Below are 17423 nucleotides of genomic sequence, written 5' to 3' on the forward strand. Positions count from 1 at the left end.
ATACAAATACAGCTGCAGGGCACAAAGCCTTCAGGACAAACACACACACACACACACACACACACACACACACACACACACACACATATATATATATATATATATATATATATATATATATATATATATATATATATATATATATATATAAAGCGCACTAGGGGCATGAATGGTACAGTACAAAGGAGAAAAAGCATAAATATAGGAATGTTTGTAGTTATGTTTGGCATTTAGCTTGACACCACTAGTAAAAAATTGACTATTAGATAACTTGTGGGGAAAGAAACCCTTTGTTGCCAGAGGCCACTCATCCTACAAGAAAGTCGATATGCCAAATGGAAGCCATAAAAGTGGAGGATTTCACACATGGCTATAAAGAAGCGTATTCCTTTCAAACCTCCTCAGATACAAAGGCAGTTGGACTTCGAGGAGATGGAGCAGGCTTTGCTTTCATACCACTTTACCAGAGCTGCTTTTTTTCCCTCCCTCTCGTCGTTCTATTGTGTTTTGAGATTTCGTGGTCAAAACATTTCCTGGAAATGCGTCGACTCGCTCAGTTAGACCGTATTATTCTTCTGAGTGAACCTCATGAGGAGGTTTTCACAACATTTCTGGAGTCGGCGTGCTCACCGAGAAATGACTCCTGTGAATCAGGATGTGGTATATCCATAAAAGGACCTTGGAGCAGGCCGCTAAAACTATGTTCAGTTCAGTTCTTCACACCAGAACCGCCAAGACCCAGGTAAGAGTAAGAGCAGGAGTAGTTGTCTGGTCTGACTCTTCTTCAAAAGTGGGCTGAAAATGCAGTTTGTTTAGAGGAGATCAGCCCCCCCACCCCCCATTTCTCGATAGTGAGCACGCTGTCAGTTTTCTCAGAAAAAAGTCCCTGCGTCGAGGAATTTGAAGGAACCATCTCCATGTGAGGAGCAGGACACATGGGAGCTCTGTATTTTGCACATTTTCATCCCCCTGACACCCCTAACTCATGCGGTTTCACCTGGGGGAGAAAGGAGAGAGGGTGAGAAATCACTTAACAGGTGAAAAATTGACTTTACAGAGGTGTTGTGCTTGCGGTTCGTCTCTGTATTAAAGGAGCCGTGACCTTCCACTCACTTTTTCATTGCTGAAGGTGAAGTATTATCCCTCGTTGACTTGCATTTCTAGTTATGAATGTTCCTTGATAACGCTCACACTCGTCGGTGCAGTTATATTTCTCCTCTGTTAACCCAAAAGAATACCTCATATCATCACTATAATGCACATCCTACTGTTTGTACCATGCATTGTGGTCAAAGGTTAACGTGTAGTGTGGAACGAAGATGGTCAAACCCTGCCATATAACCTTATAATGCATTATTTGGACTCCTTAACCACTATGTATTGTGTTTCATAGTAGTGTTTTCAGTAATATGGCTCAATGGAGCCTTAATTGTGTGCTGTTGTCTGTAGGCATCAAAGGTGGGCATTAGACACACACACACACACACACACACACACACACACACACACACACACACACACACACACACACACACACACACTCTCTCTCTTTTGGAGGTATGATACACATTCCCTTGTTGGCACAAATGACAGCATATATATCCACCATATTTACATGTTTTATGACGAATCGGTGGAAACAGTGCCACTACCCTACGTCCCCACATCACCCGTGATTAAATTAGATTAGCAAACAACAGCACGCAAACACATGCACAGACATGCACATGCCTGTTGCAAAGATCCACGCATACACACAAAGGCAAAAATGCATGCATGGATTTTAGAACATAGAGGCACATACACACAAAAACAAAAATGGGCACATACAAAAAAAAATACGCACACATACACACATTATCCATTTAAGCAAATGAGAGGTGTTCCTTTTGTTATCGTGTATTATGGATATATATATATATATATATATATGTGTGTGTGTGTGTGTGTGTGTGTGTGTGTGTGTGTGTGTGTTTTAAGCAGGATAAGAATGAAAACACTGCTTTCCTTCTATCTACATCTACCTTGATTTGATGGTCAAATCAGCCACAGCATGAGCAGACGCATGCATGCACGAATGCACATCTGTTGGCGTGCATGTCAAACACGCCCCTTTCAGGAGGAAAAGACCTGTGTAACCAGAGCCGATTGGCCCTTGTATAAAATGGAGAAATATGCACACCGTGTTCGTCTGTGACGAGCCGCTGAAAGCCTGTGACATGAATCTGGGTCTAGGGACCAATCATGCATTCCAGTCCGGGAGTGTTGAGACCCTCGGATCTCAGCCTCATGTTAAAACAAAGCCCTGCCCCTGTGATGTCAATATCTTGTACGGTCATGCAGCATAGCTGCTCAGCATTAAAAGTTATCGCCAATAACTCTTTGGTCTCGTATAACTCACTTGCATGAAACACGTTTGAAAACTCTCGCCTGAGATATTGGCTTGAACAAAATACCTCCATGCGGGCACACTTGATCTATATACCTTCTCCCTGTCTGGTTGAATAGACTTCATTTTTAAAGCCAATGAATATTGTCGCTTGGCTTGGGGCGGCAATTAAACTCTATGAACTGGTGAATTCTAGCCTTAAAGAAGTAGCTGTGGCCATGCCGATTTATGTTCCATGTTCTGGCGTTTTTAGGCTCTCGCGGCTTTTAAAGTGACCATATAATGACCAAAATGTCTCTGTAATGCTCCTTAGAAAGAAAAAGAAGAAAGCCGTCTTATTTTTGTCATTGTGTGCATAACAACAAAATTTGTCTTCTGCATCTAAGCCATCCTATTGTATAGGAGCAGTGGGCAGCCGCAGCGCCCGGGCACCAACTCCAGTTCTTCTTTCCGTTGCCTTGCTCAGGGGCACTGACAGGAGTTTTAACCCTAACATGCATGTCTTTTTGATGGTGGGAGGAAACCGGAGCACCTGGAGAAAACCCACGCAGACACTGGGAGAACATGCAAACTCCGCACAGAAAGGACCTGGGGCGGCCTGGGGTTCGAACCCAGCACCTTCTTGCTGTGAGGCAACAGTGCTAACCACTGGGCCGTCCTCTCCTTAGTGGGAGATAGATCTAAATGTACGTGTTTGGTAAATTCATACGGTAAATCCACCACCCACAAGCATTTCCTGTCCTTGGGGTCAAGGTAGATAGACAGACACGTTCTTTATTGTCCTACCTGAGGAAAATGATTGCCACAGCCGATACATCAAAATACAAGTAAGACTAACTTTCATTGAAGACCTAAGTGCAAAGTACTCTGTGTAGCTAGTTACTTCCAAAAATAAGCCGTCTTTTGATGACTTTTATAAGATTGGTACATTAAAAAGAAATACTTAACATATTCACATTCGTTCCTTTCCTCCCAGAACCAGTGGGTTCATACTGCCGTAAGACTTTCTTCATGGCATGGCATGTACTCTGTACTGTAATGCTGCATTCATCCAGCTTTCAGAGGAAACAGCATCTGCCTGTTTTTTATTAACATGAGCCATAAACCTGTCGTTTTATATTGTATTCATTTAGCTGAACTTTGGCCTACGTCTCCCCCCCAGTTCCTCTATGATCGGGAATATTAGATGGGAGAGTTTTCCAAGACAGCTGCGTGACCATATTGTTGCCATTGCTCTCTCTTGAGTTTTCCCTGTGTGGGGTGACCTCTGACCTCAGTGAAAATCTGAGCTAGGCATAAAAAGACACTGTTAACGCTCACCGGCAATGTATAGCCGTCATTCATCTACTGCGGCTGGGTTTTGCTCTCTGTGTGCATTTTCTGACATGCCATGCCACATGTTTCAGAGCTGAGGGGGGACCAGTGCTCTGGGATGAGAGCCGTAAGCAGTTGAGGCTGGGGACTGGACTCTGGATCAGAAAGATCAGAGCAGAATGACTTAAGTTCTCGTAGCACCACATTTATTGTACTGTGCTATATGAAATATAGCTTGTGATTGTGATTCATATTTTTGCTCTCCATCTGTTTCTGTTTCCCATTTTATGGAGAAGAAAAGTTGAATAAATTTGTACCAAAAAAAAAAAAGAAAAAAAAAGAGTTGAAGTATGAATATATTCTTAGTGGAAAAGCACCAAAGTTCCAGTTTTTGATTTGGGGCACTATTTTGATAAACCATTTGACATGTTTTTTTGTTTTTTGAAAAAAAAATTCCCCCCTATTTCCCCTCAGTTGTACCTGGCCAATTACCCCACTCTTCCGAGCCATCCCGGTCATTGCGCCACCCGCTCTGCCGAACCGGGGAGGGCTGCAGACTACCACATGCCTCCTCCGATACATGTGGAGTCGCCAGCCGCTTCTTTTCACCTGACAGTGAGGAGTTTCGTCAGGGGAACATACTGACCAGAGGAGGCGCTAGTGCAGCGACAAGGACAAATACCCACATCTGGCTTCCCGCCCACAGACACGACCAATTGTGTCTGTCGGTACGCTTGACCAAGCCGGAGGTAACACGGGGATTCAAACCGGCAATCCCTGTGTTGGTAGGCAATGGAATAGACCGTTACATGACCCAGACACTTTTGACATGTTTTTGGGGGAAATTGAGTTGCTGTCGTACATTTCAAGGGTCTTTGATTAATTTTTTAGAGTGCGTAATTTTCTACTGCACCGGAACTTGTTCCTTTTCTATCTGTCAAACTAAATCCAGTTTATCACTGAGTTTTACACTAGTGACGAGATGCTGTCCTTCCTCATAGTAGCACCTCTCTGTTTGATATGATCAGACCTGTCTTTCTGTCTTAGCCTCTCTGCGTGGGTTGGTTTTCTCTCTGTAGGACCATACAACAAGTGAAGAAGTTTTACTGTTAGTCTGAAGTTCAGCTTAATCACAAGTAACTATTTACTATGCCGGCAGCCGTACCAACATGTACCCTGGCTCTGCCAGATGATGGACGCTAAGCAGGTATGGGCTTGGGTACTACTTGGATGGGAGACCTTCTGGGAAAACGGAGTTGTTGCTGGACGTGGTGTTCGTGGGCCAGTAGGGGGTAGTCTTCCCTCTGGTCTTAATTTAAAAAAACAAAACAACAAAAATCCCAATGCCCCAGTGCAGTGACAGGGACACTGTGCTGTAGGAGGTGCCGTCCTTCGGGTGAAACGTTAAACCGAGATCCTGACTCACTGTGGTCATTAAAGACCCCATGGCACTTATTGCAAAGAGTAGGGGGTCCTCCGCTGTCCTGGCAAAATTCCCAACCTGGCTCTCTCCATCTGGCCACCTAATCATCTCCCTGTGTAGCTCGCTCAATGATTCCTCCTTCTCCACCTCAAGCTGATGTGTGGTGAGCATTCTGGCGCAAAATGGCTGCCGTGCATCACCCAGGTGGGTGCCACACATTGGTGGTGGTTGAGGCGAGTTTCCTTCCTTGACCTTTGAATTGCTTTGGGTGTCTAGAAGTGCTATATAAATGTTATCCATCATTATTTAATGATGACTTCAACATGCCTTGTCTGTGATTCACAGTTTACCTTACTCCATCTGAACTGTGACGATGCTGTAAACCCCACCCCTCAGTACATAGTGATGTTACTGGATCTGCAATGTCCTGAGTCCGCAGGATCCACAGATGGTCATTTGAGTGGGTCCCAAGGAAATCGAATTGATCCCCAATAAAACTTTTTTTCTTTTTTGGTAACCCTATAATTTACAGGCCCTTAATTACATAGTAATTGTGAAGAAAATGCTAATAAATAACAGTAAAGTAAAATCAGTATAATGACAAGTTGTAGTATTAGAATTACTGGAAGTTATTGTAACAATTCATATTAAAACATAATTTCTTAGCAATTTCTTTACAATTATAACCTAATTAATTGCCTGTAAATTATGGGGTTGCCAAAAAATGTTTCTGACAAATTGTCATGTTAAACTCGTGTTTGATGTCATATATAGTTATAATTATGGTTATATTCATGTAATTGTTCAAAATGTAGCTGAAAATTAAGCAAATAAAATCCCAACTGGGGAAACTTTATTTACAAAACATTGTCACGTCATTGTGGCGTGACACAAAATTCAAATAAACAAAATGGTGTCTGTAGCAACATCCATCTATCCGTTATCCAAGCCGCTTATCCCAACCGGGGTCACGGGATGCTGGAGCCTATCCCAGCAGTCACTGGGCGGCAGGCGGGGAAACACCCTGTATAGGCCGCCAGTCCATCACGGGGCCCGCACACACATTCACACCAAGGGACAGTTTAATATGGCCAATTCACCTGACCTACATGTCTTTGGACAGCACCGAAATCAATTATCAGATAAGCGAGTTGAGTGAACAAAACATTATTCAAATAAAAACAAAATGGTGTTTGTAGCACCAAAAATGAATGATAAATGCATTGCATAAAGCGTTAGCTCATCGGTCATCATGGACATGAGTGACAGGGGCCACGACGAATTTATTTACCAATGCCAAATTTGTAGCCTTGATTGTTGAATCTGTGCGGCGACCTTGATGCAGCTAAAGTAGCATGGCACGATGGTTGAACACGGGTTCTTGTGGCGAGGTTTCTTTCATTTCTTTCTATGATTTTAACAATGATTTGTTGTTCACAGTGGAGTTTACGGCATCCTTTCGGATTTTAATATGTCAGAGGCGGGTATTTACATCAGTGACGCCCCATTATTTAAAACGACCCCTCAGACCTGGTTGCAAACGCTCTTTAACCCAGGTTGCAGTGCCACCAGTCGGCTTTTGTGCAATGTGTGCCCCACATATATTTTTTGTGTGCTCTAACAGCCATGATGGCCTAGCAGGCATCCCCCTCTCAGAGCAGCGTAAGCTGGCCTGTCAGCAGAAAGAAGTGGCGTGGTTCCTTTACCCGTGCTAATACCCCACACATGATGCCAGACTGGGAAGCCTGCTGCCAGCATCTAATCCAGGCATCTTATCAAACCAATCAGTGCATTTCCAGCGAGAACACATCTAGACCGTGACGGAACGGGGGTTGGGGGGGTGGGGGTCATAACATCAGATGCTACTCAAGGTAGAGAGAGAGAGATCGAGAAAGAGATTTGGAGCGAGACAAAGAAAGAGACACGGAGACAGAGAGAAAGAGAGAGAGAGAGAGATCATAAATGTGGCGGAGAGAGAAAACGAGTTAAAGCGAGAGTGAAGAAAAAAGTGTGAGAACATTCTAGCAGCTCTGGTGTGTAGATCCTACACCAACACCCCTCTCCATCCCCACCCCGCCCTAACCCCCTCCGCCCTCCTCTGCCTTGCCTCGGATTCAGGTCAGAGAGCGGGCATATGGTTGTCAGTGCTTGCATGCTTGAGTGCGAGGGCTGCTTGTGGCTGTGCTGGTGATGTTCTGAGGAGTAACATTTGTCATCCAACCTCCCCCTCCCCCCCATTTCCCCCTTCTCTCGCTTCTTCCATTCTGTCTTATTCCTATCTTTCTTCACCTCTTCTTCCATACTGCCCCCCCATAAATACTCTCCCTCTCTGCTCCCCGCTCTCTATCTCCTCATCACTTCTTCTCTTGCCGTTTTCCCATCCTCTTCTCTCCTCTCATTCTCTCTGCTTGTTCTCTGTCCCTCTCGTCCACTCTCCCCCAGCCCAGTGCAGCAGTGAGGGGTTACCACAGCACTAAGGCAGCGGCCATGACTCCCACGCTCGGCTCCCAGTGGACCTCTGGTGCCAGTGGTGGCCAAGGGCCCTGGAGTGGGCCCTCCTTCCCTCGCGCTAGCCTGCATCACTACCCGTCCCACCACCACCACCAACGCCAACATCATCACCAGCAGCAGCCGCCCACACATGCCGGCTACGCCTACTGCCCAGGGCAGCCAGCTGTGAGTACACTCTGGTCCATAAACAAAGATGCTGTCTTGTGATCCAGATGTCCTTCCCCATCTCCCTTCTGATGGCTCTTTGTCTATTACAATCTCTCTCTCTCTCTCTCTCTCTCTCTCTCTCTCTCTCTCTCTCTCTCTCTCTCTCTCTCTCTCTCTCTCTCTCTCTCTCTCTCTCTCTCTCGCTCTCTCTCTCACTGACATTGTCACTGTCTCACTGTGACTCATGGTTTTTGTATGTAACTGCTCTGTTCCTCTATTTATTTATTTTGTTTTTTCCTATATTGCTCCACTCAGTTTTGTTCTCCTTTAGACTAGTGGTCACTCTCTCTCTCTCGGCTCCTGTCTCTTTCTGTCATTCTGTTGCCATCCTTTTTTCCCCCTTCTTCTCAGAGCAAGGGCTCTGAACCAGTCCAAGGAATGAAAACAAAAACTGGAAATGAATCATATTTTACTAGGAACTAGAAGGGAAATGAGAACGTAATCATCTTTAATTGTTCCCGAATGGGATCGTCACTTTGATGTCTCTGTTACCAGTTTATAGCGCTATTTATTTTATTTTGTTTTTTCCTTTTGATGTAATATTAAACAAGAAATTGATTTTCTCTTCATCTGCAAATAAGAAGTCTTATTTATGTTTTACCTGTAAACCCCCGAATGACTTTGGATCCATATTGCGTCTCAGCATGCCTTCGCTCAATCACAAACACACCATTAAGCCGGGCTCTGGCTGCCATCTTTTCCTGAATAGTGCGCTCGACCCAACCTTTTCACCTGCGATGTCCATAGTCAATACTTGGCCAATTAGTGTACATAATCCACAGATAAATGAAGGTAAAGGGAGCTCGCTGTAGTTATTGGAGTTTTCCAAGCACGAGAGTACAACGACATTAAAATATTACAGTGTTGGGGCATCCGGGTAGTGTAGCGGTCTATTCCGTTGCCTACCAACACAGGGATCGCCGGTTCTAATCCCCGTGTTGCCTCCGGCTGATCGGGTGTCCCGACAGACACAATTGGCCGTGTCTGCGGGTGGGAAGCCGTATGTGTCCTTGTCACTGCACTAGCACCTCCTCTGGTCAGTTGGGGCACCTGTTCAGGGGGGAGGGGGAACTGGGGGGAGTAGCGTGATCATCCCACGTGCTACAACCCCCCGGTGACACTCCTCACTGTCAGGTGAAAAGAAGCAGCTGATGACTCCACATGTATCGGAGGAGGCATGTGGGAGTCTGCAGCCCTCCCCGGATCGCCAGAGGGGTGGAGGTGCAACCGAGAACGGCTTGGAAGACTGGAGTAATTGGCCAAGTACATTTGGGGAGAAAAAGGGGAGGGGGGGCAATTTTTTTTTTTACTGTATTCTCAGCGAGTAATGTCTTCGCATCACAAACCTGCGTTCTTGCATCTCACCTCTGAATGATAAAGCTGTAGAGTAAATGTGACATCTAGCACTACTTGCAGAGAACGCATCGTTTTTCAACACTGTGTTCTGTATTTAAGCACGGCGTTTTGAATTTATCTTCACTTCAAGATTAATGAGTGTAAAAGAAACCGTGTTGTTGTGTTTTGTTTTTTTTTCTTTTTTCTGGCCTGCATGGTCGCTTCTGTACTTGCATTTTTTGTGAGGTAGCTGTTCTGATGATTTGGAAGTGAAACATCATCAATAAATACGAAGGAAGCGAAACACGTGACACTTGTCATCTATTTTTGGCTTATATGACGTCGGTCTTGCGATTCACGTCAACGACGTCGCACAGAAATAATGCATTTGAAGTGTGTCGTGTTAGGACCCTGTGAAAATTTCCTTTTTTTCTATTTCAAGTGTTTGTTAAAAAGGAGCACTATAAGAATGTATTTAGTTTTTGTCCCCAGTTGTATCCGGCCAATTGCCCCACTCTTCCAAGCCGTCCCAGTTGCTGCTCCAACCCCTCCGCCGATCCGGGGAGGGCCGCAGACTACCACATGCCTCCTCCGATACATGTGGAGTCGCCAGCCGCTTCTTTTCACCTGACAGTGAGGAGTTTCACCAGGGGGACGTAGCGTGTGGGAGAATCATGTTATTCCTCCCAGTTCCCCCTCCCCTTGAACAGGCGCCCCGGCCGACCAGAGGAGGCGCTAGTGCAGCGACCAGGACACATACCCACATCCGGCTTCCCACCCACAGACACGGCCTATTGTGTCTGTAGGGAGGTAACATGGAGATTCGACGAATGATCCCCATGTTGGGGATTCGATCCGGCGATCCCCATGTTGGTAGTCGACGGAATAAACCACTATGCTAGCCAGACGCCCTTCTGTATTTCATTTTGTCCGAACAAGTTTAGGAAGATTATGCGAGGAGCTCAACGCAAGAACATAAACATTAAAATATTGGCTCTGCTCTGGATAAACCGATGGGGAAATGAATCACTTAAGAAGTCCTGCTTAGACAATTACACTACTTACTGTCCTCTCTCTCTCTCTCACTCTCTCTCTCTCTCTCTCTCTCTCTCTCTCTCTCTCTCTCTCTCTCTCTCTCTCTCTCTCTCTCTCTCTCTCTCTCTCTCTCTCTCTTTCTCTTTCTCTCTCTCTCTCTCTCCAGTTCCAGACCACTCACATACTCTGGCGTAACAACACTTAAGTGTCAGAGGAGCACTAAAACACGCAAGCAAGCTTAATTTCTCCCTCCTATCCGATCTCCTCATTCTCCTCCTCCCATCCCTCCTCCCCTCCCTCTCTTTAATCCTTCCTATTACTGCTCTTGTCTTACCCAAATCACTCATTATGTGTCACTTTTTTTTTTAGTTTTATCTGCTTGTGTTTTAACCCCCCCCGCCACCACTCTCTCCATCTCTCCTTCACATGACTTAATTTGTTTTTCTTTCATCCGTCCTCTGTTTTGACTGTGCAAATGAGAGACTAATTGAGGCAGAGACACTTTTGGACGGCTTCTCTTGTCATTATACGCCGAATTAATTACCGTTCTGTGTTTCGTTTGATTTGACTCTGTTGACGCGATCGGGCAGTCGTTCCTGATTGGACGAGTGGCGGCCGCCTTGGAAATCCCACGCAAGCCCAGACCAGGAATGTCAGCATCGGCACGGCGCTGTCACAGCCTCAGAGCTGCAAAAAAAAAAAAGTTGGCAGACTTTCTCGCACACCCGTTCCTTTGTTTTATTCTGTCTTTTTTCCTATTTTATTTCCTGTAATAAATATATTTGTAGAATACTTCACACTAAATCCATCACAGATTTTTTTTTTGTTTTTTTTTTGCCCACACCAAAAGACTGATATCCTCTCATCTTATGCTGGTGCCGCTATTCCCTCGCAGCCTATTTGCCGAGGAGCTGTGACTTCCCTGAAGCACTGGCGCACTCGGCGTGAGGAAATTGGATTGGATTTAGATGTGCTAATCGGCACCTTACGTCTGCTCCCCGTCGCTCACGCCATCGCTTTCATGTTCCCGCCTTTTTAAGACGCGCATTTCACGGACCACAGGATTTGTTAGTGAGAGGAAAGCATAAATTTGATCTTGAGTGCCAGCGCCTGTTGTCACAGATCTCCCTATTTGTCGCTGGTTTTTTTCCGCCACTAGCCAGAACCAAAACCAGCTGTCTACTGCTTGAACCCACCTCCGCCGCCACCAGTACCAATATCCTGGTGGTCACCGACGCTAGACTTACTACTACCGAAGGCGAAGATCGGCCGGGTTGTTCTGGACTGAGTTGTGTGTAAACAGGAAACATAAACAGGGAACATTCCTGTTGGATTTGAGGTGCACATGTACTCTGAGGCTGTGGCCTGGCTCTGTCACATGTGTATCTCTCTCTCTCTCTCTCTCTCTCTCTCTCTCTCTCTCTCTCTCTCTCTCTCTCTCTCTCTCTCTCTCGCTTGTTCGCTTGCTTGCTCTCTTGCTCTCTCTGTCTCTCTCTCTCTCTCTCAATCTTTGAGCTTTTCGGGAACATGATGTTCCTTTCTGTACTTCACAGCCACATCCCCAAGGGAACATAGTCATCATTGCCGCCATCCACCGGCAGAGGCGTCGGTACTGTCAGAACTCCCTTCACACTGTTGAACTGCGCCTAGCTGCCACAAGCATCCCAGCATGACGACAGCTTTGTCTTTCACTGACAAACCATGGTCATCGGATTTTTCCCCCTTTATTTTTTAGCGCAAAAAAAAAAAGAAAGAAAAAGAAACGCCTCTGGGAAGCTCACTCCTGGTTCAGAGAGAAGTCTTCTTTCTCAGGGACTCTGAAAAGACCTGCAATTCATCCACTCATCCACCCACCCCAGTGAGTGGGTCGACTCATGAGTTGTTAGAGATTTTAATCACGTAGAGGCGTCATTTCCAGTTTGATAAGTCACTTCAAATTGTTGATCTTTTTTCAAAAATCATTTTGATGGACAATGAAAAGGCATCCGTGATGAATTCATATGACGTTACGAGCCGAGTATCTTTTTCATCAGCATCACGGCAGGCCTGAACATCACTTTTAACTTACTCTGATTTATTTACAGCCATGTAGGAAACACAGCCCTGCAGAGTTGTTGATTCAATGGAACAACGACTTTTAAAAACGCCCTTGATTATCGCAACAATATTTATCCTCGTTAGCGGAAGTTGAAAACAATGAGTGTACCGATCTTTCCTCGCAGCCGCACCACGTCAGCATTGATAATTCTGTTTACCGCATGGCTCCAGCAACTCCACGTGTGTGTGTGTGTGTGTGTGTGTGTGTGTGTGTGTGTGTGTGTGTGTGTAAATAAAACAGCAGACCGGATATTTGCTGTAATTTATGCCAGAAATCAGTAGTGTGAGTCTGGAATCTGGAACAGACAACAGACTCTGAAAGCAATACGCATAATCATAGCAGGCACAACTATCTCTCTCCATCGCTTCAACTTTCTGTTCTCATGTGATCCTCCCCTGTATTTCATGCGGGATGCTGGCGGGATGCACCTCTCAACTGTGTCGGTCACACGTTGCCATGGAGATATGAAACGGTCGCCGCCACGCAACGACCTCCAGATCCCACACTGCATCGGACAGCGCTGGCTCAAACTGGGCTCTGTTGTTTTTCGGCAGTTTTCATTTTGTCCCCACTGAAGATGACATCCCCCCCGTCATGCCTTCACTCCTGGCCTGCTACGAGTCAACACTCGCTTCAAGCAGGATCCACAAATGCCTGGAGGTGTCTGTCCCAGACACTAACAGTAAACAAAGGCTTGGCTCCAGTTCTTGTAGTCTGCTTTGTGTATTTTTGCAAAGCTTCACAAACTACTACCACCCTCCCTCCCCTCCCTTATTTTTCCTTTTTCTTCTTTTTTTTTGGCACTACCTCTTCGCCAGCCCCTCTTCCCCCTTCCACTTCCTTGTTTTTATTGCCTCCCAAAAGCTATTGTGTTTTCAGGCAAATTAGATGCAAAGAACACCAGGAAAAAATGGAAAGAAAAACAGAACTGATAGCTCAGCATGTGCCTGTCCTCTCCGATGAGAGAGGCAAGTAAATAAAGGAAAACAGAGAAGCGAAGATCCAGCAGAGATCAAGAAGCTTTGCCTCCAGTGGTTTTGTAATTACAATGGAACCAGATACATTTCCACTTTTAATACGGGGGTGGGGGCGGGTGGGGTGTGGGTGACTGGGGGGCCAGAGGTCCCTGAGGGGGGCGAGGTAGATTATGACAAAGCAGCAGAGGAAGTTGGGTAGAAGTCAGGAGACATGATTGCCTGAGAGAGAGGGAGGGTATTAGAGGGCAGACAGAGAGAGAGAGGCAGAGCAAAAGAAAGAGAGAGAGAGTGGTAGACAGAAGACGGAGATAAGTACATGCATGATGTGTTGACGGAAAGATGCCTAGGTCAGAATTTCTGACTTATCCCCCCCCCCCCCCCTTTTTTTCTCCCCAATTATATTCGGCCGATTACCCCACTCTTCCGAGCTGTCCCGGTCGCTGCTCCACCCCCTCTGCCGATCCCGGGAGGGCTGCAGACTACCACATGCTTCCTCCGATACATGTGGAGTCGCCAGCCACTTCTTTTCACCTGACAGTGAGGAGTTTCGCCAGGGGGACGTAGCGCATGGGAGGACCGTGCTATTTTCCCGAGTTCCCCCTCTCCCCCGAACAGGCGCCCTGGCCGACCAGAGGAGGCACTAGTGCAGCGACAAGGGCACATATCCACATCCAACTTCCCACCTGCAGACATGGTCAATTGTGACTGTAGGGACTCCCGACCAAGCTGGAGATAACATGGGGATTCGATCGAGTGATCCCGTGTTGGTAGGCAACGGAATAGACTGCTACGCTACCCGGACGCTGAATTTCTGACTTCTCCACCTCCTATGTCACTCCATCCCTGTCTTTGTGCTATTAAACAAATGCTTTAAACCGCTCGGGTAAAGGCCATGGCAAATGAACTAGCCGTCAGGTACTTCAGCGCAATAAAACCTGACAAGCTAATGATTGCACATGGTGTTACTGGATTCCTTACTTACAAGCACAGGGCCTGCAAAGACTCCTGTAGCCTTGACTGTGACCAAGCTTTACACTATAGATTTTTCTGGCCTATGGAGAATTGATCACAAGCACAACAGCGAAGAGAAGGAAACGTTGTGTGTATGTGCGTCCCACTAATTGGTGTGACAGAAGCCATTTATCCAGGGTGGCAATACAGCTGTTTTATTGAGTAAAATAAAGATGTTGTAGATGGAGTTTATTAGTGGACTCGTGGAGTGTTGCTTCGTAATTACTCGACATCTCTTTTTTTTTTTTTCATTTCTGTCTTATTTTTCCTCTCTCTTTTTTTGCCACAGATGTACACTCACTCAAAACGTACTTTTTGAGGAGCTGTTTTCATAAGCACGTGATTTGCTCTCAGGGCGAAGTGACAATATTGCTGCTTTCCATTGGATGTCGAAAATCAGTAGTTCCCACTTCCGAACTGAATGCGTTCCATCACCTCTGTTCGGGGAGACTTGGACACCTGCAGCAAATTTGTGTTTGTCTGGCAAGCTTGTGAGTCCGATGAGCATCTGCGTAGGAGCTGCTCTGCACTACTGCTACAATACCATTAGCATGCACGCTATACCTCGGTCTATCAAACAAATAATACTGTAAATGGATATGAATAGCTCCAATGAAATGACATAAAGATCATGACATAATCACTACAGGGTAGATTAGGTCCATGTTGGACCTGTTTTCAAATAAAAACCTATGCAAAGGCAACTTTTGTGTGCCACCGCCATGTAGCTGTGATGCAAGGTTCTGTTATCTCAGAATGAAGGAGTAGGGTGTGCACACAAAATTGTTCCCAAAAACCAATTTATTGGCAAAGTTTCAATCAGTCAGATCTTCCATTCTAGTTCTGCAATTTTTGTCTGACACCTTAATAATATTTTCTGGATGTGCGCATACTTGATTCCTGTTCTGAAGGTCTGTTATCTCAGCAAATCTTTCCGGCTGGGAATTCCAACTCAAACGGCTGTTTCTCTGCACGTTTCCGAGTAAACGGCTGTTCCTTTGCGCTTTTCCGAGTAGGAGGTCAGACTTTTCCCGAGTTCCGACCTTAATGGAATCCAGCATAATGTAAGGGCACATGCATACCCAGTGAAAAGGACACAGAGAGGTGTGCTTGCTGCATGCCTATACTTCATTTTGGCTGTGATTGTTAAGGAGAGCCATCCATCCATTATCCAAACCACTTATCCTGCTCAGGGTCACAGGATGCTGGAGCATATCCCAGCAGTCATTGGGCAGCAGATGGGGAGACACCCTAGACAGGCCACCAGGCCATCACAGCCCCCCCCCCCCCCACACACACACACACACACCTAGGGACAATTTAGTATGGCCGATTCACCTGACCTGCATGTCTTTGGAGTGTGGGAGGAAATCGGAGCCCCTGGAGGAAACCCACCCAGACACAGGGAGAAAAATGCAAACTCCACACAGAGGGCGACCTGGGACAACAACCCGCAAGGTTTGGACTACCCCGGGGCTGAACCCAGGACCTTGCCATGAGGCGACCATGCTAACCACTGTGCCACCCTGTTAAGGAGATATGCTCACTTTTTTTTTAAGTACATATTTCACAAAGGAGCTTAGTAAAGGTGTAAACATTGATTTCAGACAAGAGGACAAGTCAGCTTCATGTTGAGTTGAGTCCCAGTCTGACTCGAAATATCTGGTTGGGCAAAGTGAAAAGGTAACTTTTAGCTCTGGACTCGACAGTTACCACTGATATCCATCCATCCATTATCTGAACCACTTATCCTGCTCTCTCAGGGTCATGAGGATGCTGGAGTTTATCCCAGCAGTCATTGGGCGGCAGGTGGGCAGACACCCTGGACAGGCCGCCAGGCCATCACAGGGCCAATAGCACTGATATGCTCTTGAGAAATGACGGAGCTTTGGCAAGGTGCTCTGTGAAAATGTGTTCTTGCACGTGGAGTATGAAATAGGATGATGTTGAATGAACATCTCTTTCAGCCATCCCTGCTTGGATAAATATAGTGGGGTTTTTTTTTTTAAGTGGTTAGCCGGTAGCATTAAATCATGGACTTTCGATGGAATCCTCACTGAAACCTGGAAATTATTATTATTATTGTTGATTTATTTACTGTTGCTCTGACAGTGTCCATGCAGTTCCAAGCCATTTCCATGTTTCCTGCCTCTTACCTGCCAGATGTTCTCAACACCGAATCAGTCATGCAGGTCCACATGCTCCGGACGGTGTAACTGTTTCCCAACGTGTTCCCTTCCTCTGCACGTGAGATGAGTTTTGGAAACAGAATCTTGTCCTTGCCTAATGCACATAATGTACGAGTTAAGCAGTGGGCGGGGGGGGGTAGTCTGTATTAGCCCAGTCTACCACTGCTTGGTGCAGGGGTCAGGAACCTTTTTGACTGGGAGAGCCATAAAAGCCAAATATTTCTAAATATATTTCACTGAGAGCCATATAGTATTTTTAACGTATAATAAATTAAATATGTCTTACTTTTAATGCGACTTCTGGTGCTGCATGGTGCGTATCGAAGTGCCGCTTTATATTTGACCGTTTCATCGATGCAATTTTATCATTGCATATTAGACATACCGCAGATCCTGCTCTCTCCACAAATGCAAATTCCTCTGTCCACGCAGCCTGGAATGCACGGTAATCATCGTCTTTTTTTCTTTCCGCCATCTTTTCCGTTACAAGGGTTGAAGCGGATAAACTAGTTGGCTATCTGATAAAATTGATTTCTTCACTTTACAATGACCCGGACATGCTCGCGAGCCATTGGTTCCCGACCCGACCCACGGGTGACCCGTGACCCGTGAAATTTATCTTCAAAACTAATTTCTGTTTACTTTAAAATGACACAGTAGTATTAAGAAATATCACAAGTATTTTAAAATCAGTTCCAAACTGATTTTTTTTTTTCAACTCAAAATTGTCTGGGAGCCATATGCCGTCACCGGAAGAGCCATATATGGCTCGCGAGCCATAGGTTCCCGACCGCTGGCTTAGTGCATCATGTAGTCATGCTTACAGCTAATTTCATCACTGCTGTTTGTACATTTGTGTTGATGTGTGTGTGTGCCTGTGTGTGTGTGTGTGTGTGTGTGTGTGTGTGTGTGTGTGTGTGTGTGTGTTTTAGGG

General features: G+C 45.8%; 1 protein-coding gene across 1 annotated transcript in view; it reads left to right on the forward strand.

Moving 5' to 3' along the window:
* Nucleotides 1–11887, forward strand: part of LOC130128398 (lateral signaling target protein 2 homolog) — a 91977-nt gene extending 80090 nt beyond the window's left edge. The window contains exons 3-4 of the mRNA XM_056298015.1: nucleotides 7569–7802; nucleotides 11768–11887. Coding sequence (XP_056153990.1) covers nucleotides 7569–7802; nucleotides 11768–11887 — 354 coding nt within the window. The remainder of the gene's footprint in view (nucleotides 1–7568; nucleotides 7803–11767) is intronic.
* The last annotated feature ends 5536 nt before the right edge of the window (nucleotides 11888–17423 follow it).

This window comes from Lampris incognitus, chromosome 18 (genome assembly GCF_029633865.1).
Source record: "Lampris incognitus isolate fLamInc1 chromosome 18, fLamInc1.hap2, whole genome shotgun sequence".
NCBI classification, from domain to species: Eukaryota; Metazoa; Chordata; class Actinopteri; order Lampriformes; family Lampridae; genus Lampris; species Lampris incognitus.